At 52.9% G+C, this 9,683-nt stretch overlaps 1 protein-coding gene across 1 annotated transcript in view; it reads right to left on the bottom strand.

The window, feature by feature from the left end:
- LOC125092116 (uncharacterized) overlaps window positions 1-8,409 on the bottom strand; it is a 29,139-nt gene extending 20,730 nt beyond the window's left edge. Inside the window, exons 1-2 of the mRNA XM_047716457.1 lie at window positions 7,228-8,409; window positions 2,070-2,163 (exon numbers count right to left, since the gene is read on the bottom strand). Coding sequence (XP_047572413.1) covers window positions 2,070-2,163; window positions 7,228-8,205 — 1,072 coding nt within the window. The 5' untranslated portion in view covers window positions 8,206-8,409. The remainder of the gene's footprint in view (window positions 1-2,069; window positions 2,164-7,227) is intronic.
- Between the last annotated feature and the right edge of the window lie 1,274 nt (window positions 8,410-9,683).

The raw sequence follows: 9,683 nt of genomic DNA on the forward strand, positions 1-9,683 counted from the left end.
AAATAAATAAAATCTTTAAAAAAAAGAAAAAAGAAAAAATACAGACAACTTAGCTACAGTAGCAATAATTTGAAAAGTACAGAAAATAATTTGGAAAATACAGACACGTTAGCTATAGTAATAATAATTTGAAAATACAGAAACTGATTCTTAAAATATAGAGAAATAAAAATTAAAAAAATCTTAAATACAGAAAAATGTTTAAATACAGGAAAAAAAATTTTTAAATACAGAAAAAAAGGGGCGCCTGGGTGGCTCAGTGGGTTAAGCCGCTGCCTTCGGCTCAGGTCATGATCTCAGGGTCCTGGGATCGAGTCCCACATCGGGCTCTCTGCTCAGCAAGAAGCCTGCTTCCCTCTCTCTCTCTCTCTGCCTGCCTTCCTCTCCGTCTACTTGTGATCTCTCTCTGTCAAATAAATAAATAAAATCTTTAAAAAAAAAAAAAAAACAGAAAAAAATTACAGAAACTATTTAAAGTCAAAGGGCAGGTTGTGGAGACATTAGGACCCTCTAAACCTTCTGGGAGGGAATGGAAAGTGGGTTTTCCTGTGTCAATCTAATTGAGGAGCTTCTGTCCCATGCCTTCTGGGTGGGCTTTGACTCTTGGGGTGGGGCAGGGAGTGGGGGACCTGATGCATCACCTGGACCAGGAGGAACCTGCCACAGGGGAGGACAAGTAGAAACTAACCATGAGGACTTTAATTCTCCCTGTTGGGGGATTAAAAAAAAAAAAAAAGCATGAAGAGCCAATTTGCAACATCAGAGCCAAGAAGATAGAATGGGGGGATGCAGAGTCTCTCCAGAAAATGGTGGGAAAAGCAGTCTGACTGCTGGGAAAAGCTGTCAGTCACTTGCCAAAGAGTGAAACCACGCCACTAACCAGATTCACAAAAAAATTAACTCAAACTGGATTAAAGACTCGAACGTGCAACCTGAAACCAAAAAACTCCTAGGCAAGAAAAACATAAAAACATAAAGCCAAGTTGGAAACTTCCTTGACGTCGGTCTAAGCAATGATTTTTTTTTTTTTTTTGACTTGACCCCAAAAGCAAAAGCAACGAAAGTACAAAGTAGAACATGGCCCTTCCCAGAGGGGCTTTTTGAGCATCAAAATTCCAGAATGTCTGGACCCAGATCTGGAGCATCTGTGAAATGTGGTCGTCAGAGAAGTGAACGCCCGTCCTCAGCCTCGGGGGAGGAGAGACGCCCCAACGTCCCCAGGACCCTAGCTCCAAACCAGGGGATGTTTTTCTCCCTGTCTCTGCGCCATCTTTACTGGGTCACCTACCTACAATTTCTACATTATCTTGCACCTTTGTGGACAGGTTTTGCGGATTGGCAGATTTTTTTTGTTTTTAAAACATACACTTTTGGGGCGCCTGGGTGGCTCAGTGGGTTAAGCCGCTGCCTTCGGCTCAGGTCATGATCCCAGGTCCTGGGTTCGAGCCCCACATCGGGCTTTCTGCTCAGCAGGGAGCCTGCTTCCTCCTCTCTCTCTGCCTGCCTCTCTGTCTACTTGTGATTTCTCTCTGTCAAATAAATAAAATCTTAAAAAAAAAAACCATACACTTTTAAAGATTTTCATTCTTTCTTTCTTTTCTTTTCTTTTTAGTGTTTTATTTATTTGTCAGAGAGAAAGAGAGAGAGAGAGAGCACAAGCAGGGGGACCAGCAGAGGCAGAGGCAGAGGGAGAAGCAGGCTCCCCGCTGAGCAAGGAGACCCATGTGGGACTTGATCCCACGACCCTGGGATCATGACCTGAGCCAGAATCAAAAGTTGGATGCTTCACTGACTGAGCCACCCAGGCGTCCAAAATTTTTGCATTTTAATAAGTTTTTTTCCCAGGATAGGCAGAAGGTCTGACACCTGAGCTGGGTTTGAGTGACTTTTCAGTCCCTGATTCTGACAGAGGTTAAACATCCACTTATAGGTTGATTTGCAAAAGGACCCCTTCCTCTACCAGGGGAGATACCTCGGGTCTGGGGGAGGGATTTGTCCCCTTCTGGCGTGGGGGTATGGCAGTTTCACCCCACCCAGACCCTGGCGTTGGAGCCCCTGCCTGTACCTACCCAGCTGTGCTCGTCCGCAGCACGCCGAGTTCAGGAGCACCAGAAAGCTCACAGGGCCCAGCATGGTCGCCATGCCCCAGCCCCAATGCTGCACCTACACAGGAGGAGAACCCAGGTCAGAGGTCAGATTCCAAGCTGGACCCTCCCTTATCGCCCTTGGGGGAGTCAGCGGTAATGAGCCTTTAAGAATATGCAGGAGCTCTTGGGGTGCATCCCGTCACCTTATTTGGCCAGCAGCGCCCCATCCCAGTACTGTGTGGGGCCACCCTCCTATTCCCACACCCCTGGTTCCCTGCAAAATCACAGTACCTCTGAAACTCTGCTGGAACTCCCCCCAGAGCGTCAGTACGTTCAACATGCCTCCTTGATGACCACTTTCTGCAAGATGGTAGTGAACCAACTTTCCCCAGCAGGCGTGATTTTCCCCACCCCACTGTCACTGGCCATTGCTGGTCCCACCCACATTCGTGCTGCTGAGATGCTTGTGTGCGGAACCATTGCAAACCCCAGAGCTACTATCGGGATTATGTTAGGCTGCTTCTCTTGTGCAGGGTGGCCGAGGGCAGAAGTGAGGCCTGCAGTAAAGAAGAAGGAATGTGTGGTGAGGATACCGGTCCCCAGCAGCCACTTTGGGGTCCGAGGCAACTCTGTCTGGCCCTGAGCCAAGCCCCTGGGGCTACCATTTTCCTATAGAACAAAGGTCCCAGCAGGCAGGAACACTCCTGGCATCATCCTTAGGGACTGACCATGGTCCACAGGGAGGTCACCTGCCTTGGAGTCCATGTGATGAGTACTGGCTTTAAAAGCCATTTGGAAGTGAGCAGGGACCTGGGAGCTGGCTGTGTTGCAGAGGCCAAAAAAAAAAAAACGATGGAATTTTCTGATGGAAGGTCTTTCTGTGTCTGCTGATTGTCGGGACAGGGTTTTGTATCTTTGAGTGATTTTTTTCTAATAGTTCTGCATCAGTGCAGATCAACAAGGGCTGGACACAAAGACAGACAGGGGATGGCCTCAGTGGCTGAATGGACACCACCAGGAATGAGGCCACAGGTCACCTGACCGGGATGGAAAAGCTTTTTTAAAAAAATCATCATTATCATTATTATTATTTAGAGAGAAGTAGTGGGGGGAGAAGCAGAGAGAGAGAAAGAATTCCAAGCAGACTCTCTGCTGAGCACAGAGTCCAGTGAAGGGCTCGTCTCATGACCCTCAGATCACGACCTGAGCTGAAATCAGGAGTAGGACGTTTCATCATCTGAGCCGTCCAAGTGCTCCAAGAATGAAATGTCTTTGTAGAAAGATCCAATATGAGCCTGGGGGCCACCAGAGACTCGGAGTACACAAACCCCTCAGGCCATCACAGTGTTTTAGTCTCTTTCCAACCTCCAGGGATGAGAGATGTTTATCTCCCTACGGGGGAAGCAGGTCTACTCCTTTCTGCTCTGTGTCTCCTTAGTGAGTGAGAAGTCTTCCTACATACGACAGACCTAGGACAGAGACGAGGAAAGGAGAGAGTCAGAGAGTAGAGGTTGTAGGGGAGGAAAAAAAAAAAATCGATTCCCTCTAACCTCTTAGATTCGGTTCACGACACCCGCAAATTAAGCAGCTAAAAGATTAACAGGAAAACCAGCCTTAACCACAATATATAAGCATGGGAGTTCTTGAAGGAAAATGTGGCTCAGGGAGACAGTCAGATGATCAGGTCTTATAAACCATCTTCAATTCAACATCGGAAAGGGGGTTTCTGGGTTTTGAAAGGGGAAAGGCAATTATGGGGAAAGGGAAAGCAGGAAATGAGTGATAAATACAGGCTCTTGTTCATAAGAATCTCTCAGATGATAAGAAATCTCTGGGTGGAGTCATCTTCCTGGTATAGAAACGTTTTTTTTTTTTGTTTGTTTGTTTGTTTTTTAAATTTAATTTCATTTCAGATTTTTTTTTAAGATTTTATTTTATTTATTTGACAGACAGAGATCACAAGTAGACAGAGAGGCAGGCAGAGAGAGAGGAAGGGAAGCAGGCTCCCCGCTTCACAGAGAGCCCGATGTGGGGCTCGATCCCAGGACCCCGGGACCATGACCTGAGCCGAAGGCAGAGGCTTTAACCCGCTGAGCCACCCAGGCGCCCCTATAGAAATGTTTATACCATTAGAAACTTTATTTACAAATGTAATTTTCCTTCATGATGGGAGACTTTATGTCCTCTGTCTTCTGGTCGTTAGGGAGACATATAGAGCTCTTCCTGCTTCTGCTGGTTCTCCATGGCCTGTTGCACAAAATCTTCCATATGCCCAAGAAGTACATTGTAGGGCAGTGTGGCGTGGTGCCCTTCAAGACTGACCTTGGCCCCTCAGCTTGGGGTGCAGAGCTCCATATACCAGAGCAGTGGGTGGGAAGTAGGTGCTCTGGACCAGCCCACCAAAGACCAGCCCTCCTGGAAGGCGTTCTCGGTGCACCTGTTGTGGGTCAGCCTTGAAGCAGGGGCTGACCTGCCCATGCCTGCTGGTGGCAGGTCTCAGGCACCTCCCGGCTCACAGCTTCCCACCTTCCCCTGTGGCAGGGGGGTGGGGGTGGGGTGGCCCCGCCACGCCACACCCCGCCACGCCACTGATGTCCATCAGCCACTCCGGGATCATTGCTGAAATGTTCCCCACAAGAAAGGAAACACAGTAACATACGCGGGCCACAAAGGGAAGTTCGAGGTCTGTTTGGAGGTGCACATTCAGGACAGGAAGGACTGATGTGGCCAGGCCAGGGGAAGTGAACCCTTTGGGGAAGGGCCTGTGCTGGGTCAGGAGCCGTGTGAACACAGACCACAGAAGGGCCACACAGAACCTCAGGGTCGGCTGCCGGAGAAACTCAGAGGGGACAGAGAAAGGCCCCAGCGATAAAGTTCCAGAGGAATGTGTGAAGCCCATAGAGGAGAAAATGCTTTGAGGGAAAAGAGTCATCTTGAGCATCAGGAGCTGTGGTGCTGGCCTAAGGGGGCTTGTGAGCAGTGAGGTGGACGTGTCCCTTCTCCAAGAAGGGGGAGTCCTGGGGGCTGACTTGTGTCCCCCTAAAATTCACATGTAGAAGCCCTTGCTCCCAGGACCTCAGGATGAGTCTATATTTGGAGATGGAGTCTTTAAAGAGATTAAGGTAAAATGAGGCCATTGAATGGACCCTGATCCCATAGAACAGGGGTCCTTATAGGAAGAGGGGATGAGGACACAGACATGCACAGAGATGACCATGGGAGGACACAGGGAGGGCACGGGGTCAACACACCAAAGAGAGAGGCCTTAGGAGGAACCAGCCTCAGCTCTGCCTGGATCTCGGACTCTCAGCCTCCGGGTCTGGGATCAATAAATATCTGTTGTTGAAATCGGCATATCTGGGGTATTTGCAACAGCCACCCTGGTTATTTGGGGGTCTCCCTGAGCCGCATTTTTCTCTGTGAACCCCAGTGCCTATATATGTAGTTAAGGCAGGTTTGCCTGTTAATCCTTTATCTGCTTAATTTGCAGGGTCAGGGACAGAATATAAGAGGTTAGAGGGAAAAGATCCCACGGCAGAGTTGCCAGGAAAACAAGGCGTGGTGATGCTGAGTGTTTAAGGCTGTCCCCACCATCCACAGTGTCTGCGTTGTGAGTCTTAGGGACAGAGGATAGGGGTCCGTGTGTGTTACACTCAGGGCCCGAGAGTGGGGTCCAGACAGGCACGGATTCCTGATGACTCCGGAGGTGGGAGCTGGGGGCAGGTGTGTGTCTCTGTGGGTACCAACCCTCCTCGGAACAGGTCAGCCTGCGGACATGTAGTCCTGTCATCTCGGAGCATCCAGCAGTGTGGCCAGAATCAGAATCCAGGACCCCAGGCACCTCCTGGGAATGAGCTGTCCCCTCCACAAACTCCCGATTTGTCCTGAAACTGCGGCATTTATCCTCTTCAAACCTCTTCTCGCAAGTGACCGACAAGAGCCACGACGCACAGGCTGTGTCACTGAGGCACGGAAAGAAAACGTGGGTGTTTCTGCATTTCGCACGGGCTCGGCAACCCGCGGAGGGACATGGCGGTGTCTAGGCCGGGGGATGTGAAGGCGCCCACGCAGGAGCCACGAAGGGCTGAGCGCCAGGCCTGGGACTTCTGCATTTTTCACAGAGTCTCCCTTTGCCCTTCTCTTGGCGTTGACCCAACGATTGCCCGTTAAGCCTTCTGGACGCCCCGTTTCTTCTGCACCTTTTATGAACAAACAGGATTCCTTCTTCCTCGGGTGTGCACGCCCACAGCCGTCCTTGATAAGACGACTCTTCTCCCTGAACCTTGTGCCAACCGCAGGAGTTGGAAGACATGTCCCCGCTGGCTTCCCTGACCTTTCGTTGGGGGGTGGGGTGCATGGGCAGGCGGGATCCTCTGTTCTCTCTGACAGTTGTCAATGTGCCCCTTTTTGTCCTCTGGGCCTTCCCACCTGCTTTCCTCCCTCCCGTGGGATTCTTGAGGCCAAAACCCCAGCATCCGTCTCAATGAAAAATATCTCGCCGTGTCTTCCTACCACTGGGGCGTTTCCAAAATTAACCCGGGGGTCTTTATCACACGGAAAATCCGCACACGTAACTCAAAGGGGTTCGATGCGTTTAGTCCTGAATTGGGCACTGGTCTGCTTTCTTTCTGGCATTCCGGCAAGATCGTCCGACCTCCGGCCGGGGCTTATCAGGGGTACCAGCCTCTTCCCGGAGACGCTGCTTTGCCTCCGGCTGTAGACCCCCACCCCCACCACCCCCCCACAACTTTGCCTGAGTCTCAGCTTTGCTCTTGGGTTCAGTGGTTTCTGCTTCCAACTGGAAAGATCTGAGCTATCAACATGCGAAGTCCGACCCTGGGTGACTTTAATCCTTAAAAACGCCCCAAAGAGGGACATCCAGGCCTTGTGCGCACTGGCCGGATGCCGCGACCGTTCGCGCACCCCGTCTGGGAAAGCCACGCTCCCGGGGCGGCTTCCCCGAGGCGGTGGTTCTGGTCTCCGTACCGCGGGGGTGCTCAGCCCACCGGTCCACTCCGCAGCCGTCCCGAGAGGGGCGCACGGAGCTCGCACGGGGTTTCCCTCCCATCCCCAGTCTGCCCTGCCGTAGCATCACGCCAAAGCCTCTGGGCCCTACAGATGCGACAAGCCTCAGACTTACTCGTCCGCGAGCTTTCCGGAATGTTCTCCGCCCGTTTGGAAAGCGCTGTCCTGCCCGGTGGATGGGCCGCCCGTGAGGCCGTGGTCCGCGGGGCGATGGAGACCGGCCGTGCCCGAGGGGACGAGCAGAAAGCCGCCTCAACAGCCTTCTGTGCAGACACTGCCCGCGATTCACGCTCAGGTCAGCGTCTGGAGAAACGCCCTGTCTGCGGTCCGCGGGGTCCTCCTTCTCGGTGGGCGGCGGGGTCCCCGTTATCTCCCCACGGGACAGGAAGCTTTCCAGCCCAGCCAGCGTCTGTCTCAAGCTCGAAGCTGGCCCCTGGCTTTTATCAGCATCTCCGAGTTCCTCTTTTTTTTTTTTTTGTGCAGCAGAATCCCTCTGGCCAGTCGCCCACCCGGTCCCTCTGGGGTGCTCGGGGTTTCGGTGCTCGGTGTCATGCTTCCTCACACTCAGCTCTCTGAGATGGGCAGGGTTCCCGTCCTGGCTTAGGTCCTCGAGGCTTCTCTGTCTCCCCAACGCTTCCCCACGATGGGACGGATCCTCGTCGCCGGGGGAGTCTGTGTCTTCCCTCTTCCACAACGACCCCGCTCCATCACGCCTGGATGGACGGATCCGGTGGGCGAGCTCGGAAAGGACTCGCTTCCGCGTCCCAGTGGGGTGATTACGTGCCCAGCACTCTCCGGAGTGGGGACGACCATTCCCGGCCTGTCTCCTCCCACAGAAATGGTGTCCTTGGAAGGCTTTTCTCATGAGATGGACCGTATCCCCTTGTTTGCTCTTCTCAAAGACTATTCTACCCTGCAGTGTAGACAAGACGAATCCCAGACGCCCCATGAAGGGGATGCACGCATGGAAATACAGCTCTTGAGATACGTATCCTCTGGAGAACTCCTTGCCCCCGTTGGGTCTCCAAACTCCAAACCATGCCCTGGGTAGAGAATGGGTTACCGTTTGATGGGGGACACGTTTCCCAGGCATGAGGCAGTAGTTAGGCTCCTGCTGTTTATTTCAGGAGCTGGCGAATCTCTCCCTCCCAAACCCAGAAGCCAGTGGGAAGTTTCTAGAAGAGCGGGAGTGCTGGCAGGAAGGGTGTCTCTTTGCTTTGATTTGGAAGGGGACGCGCCTCAGGGCTGGATTCAACGTGGCGCCGTCTTCGGCGCTGTTCCTGCTGGTGGGGAAGCAAGGCCCTCACGCCCGCGGCCACAGAGCTCAACGGGCCGCCGGGAACTACGTGGGGCGGGAAGCATGGGGCTCTGGACGCCTCGGCCAACCTGCTGTTTTATAAATCCCAGAAATACGGATGGCGTATCCACATGGATCTGGCCTCCAGCGCTGGGGAGGGTTTATGTGGGAACGGCGGAGTCCTGCCACCCCCTGGATCGTGTTGCTTTGTTGTGAGCACCCTGGAAACTCGTCCAAACACTCCTGCCCGACCCCCGGCTGCCCTGCCTGCGTATCTAGACTGAGATTATCTTCCACAGGACCCCCGTGTCCCCTACACATGGCCAGCACCGCCCCGGCTCTCCTGGCCCCTCTCCCCATGCCTGTGCAGTGGAAGCAACTGTACTTGCCTCCCCGGCCTCCTGAGAGCCCCAGTGCCTGCCCAGCTGTCTGGTTTCCTGGAGGAGAGCTCCTCCCACCGTGGGGCATTTTCTCGTACGTCTGCAAGAATATGGGGCCCAGCCCGACTCCGTTCCCCTGAACTGTGAGCTCTTCACCCCGTTGTGTCCCTTCCCCTAATGTTCTTGACAGTGCGAGTATGGGGAAGCCAAGTGTGACCCCAGACTGGTCATCTCAGTAACACATGCTTCAGGGAGGCTTTTTCCCCAGAAGCCGGCCTCCTTGTGAGAAGAAAGGGCACCAAGGACGAACCCCAATATCTGGGTCCTGGTCGCTGCCCCCATTCTGTTCCATCTGACCCCCAGGTTGCCACTGGTCCTCACAACCGGCTGCCCCCTGCCGGGTGTGGGGCATGACCTAACCCTAACCCTAACCCTGGGGACAGAACTCCTACCCAGGGGGTGTGCTGACCCCAGTCCTCTTGGGTGCCCTCGGGTCAGTCCCTGAACTGGGGTGAGACTCCCTCAGCATCCAGATGGAGAGGCATTTCCAGGACCCAGCGTGGCGTGAGGTCCTGGGGTCCCTCTGCACCTGGAATTGCTTCTCCTGGAGCTTCATCCTGTCCCAACACTGTCCTTGTCTTGTAGTGGAGGGCTTCTCCAGGGCATCTTTCCTAAGGGGTTCTTCCAGGGCCACTGAAAATGTCTACTGAACAAAAGAAGTCTCTCCAGCACCACTTCCCCCTGAGTTTAAATTCCGTTAAACCTCCCCAAACCATCAATGCTTACACCTGAAAATGAAATGGAACCAGCCTGGGAGGGGGATTGCAAATTCATACTAAAGTGATAATGACTGATATCACCTCCGCCTACACATGCAGGAACTCAGTCTTTTAT

This window comes from Lutra lutra, chromosome X, assembly GCF_902655055.1.
Source record: "Lutra lutra chromosome X, mLutLut1.2, whole genome shotgun sequence".
Lineage (NCBI taxonomy): Eukaryota > Metazoa > Chordata > Mammalia > Carnivora > Mustelidae > Lutra > Lutra lutra.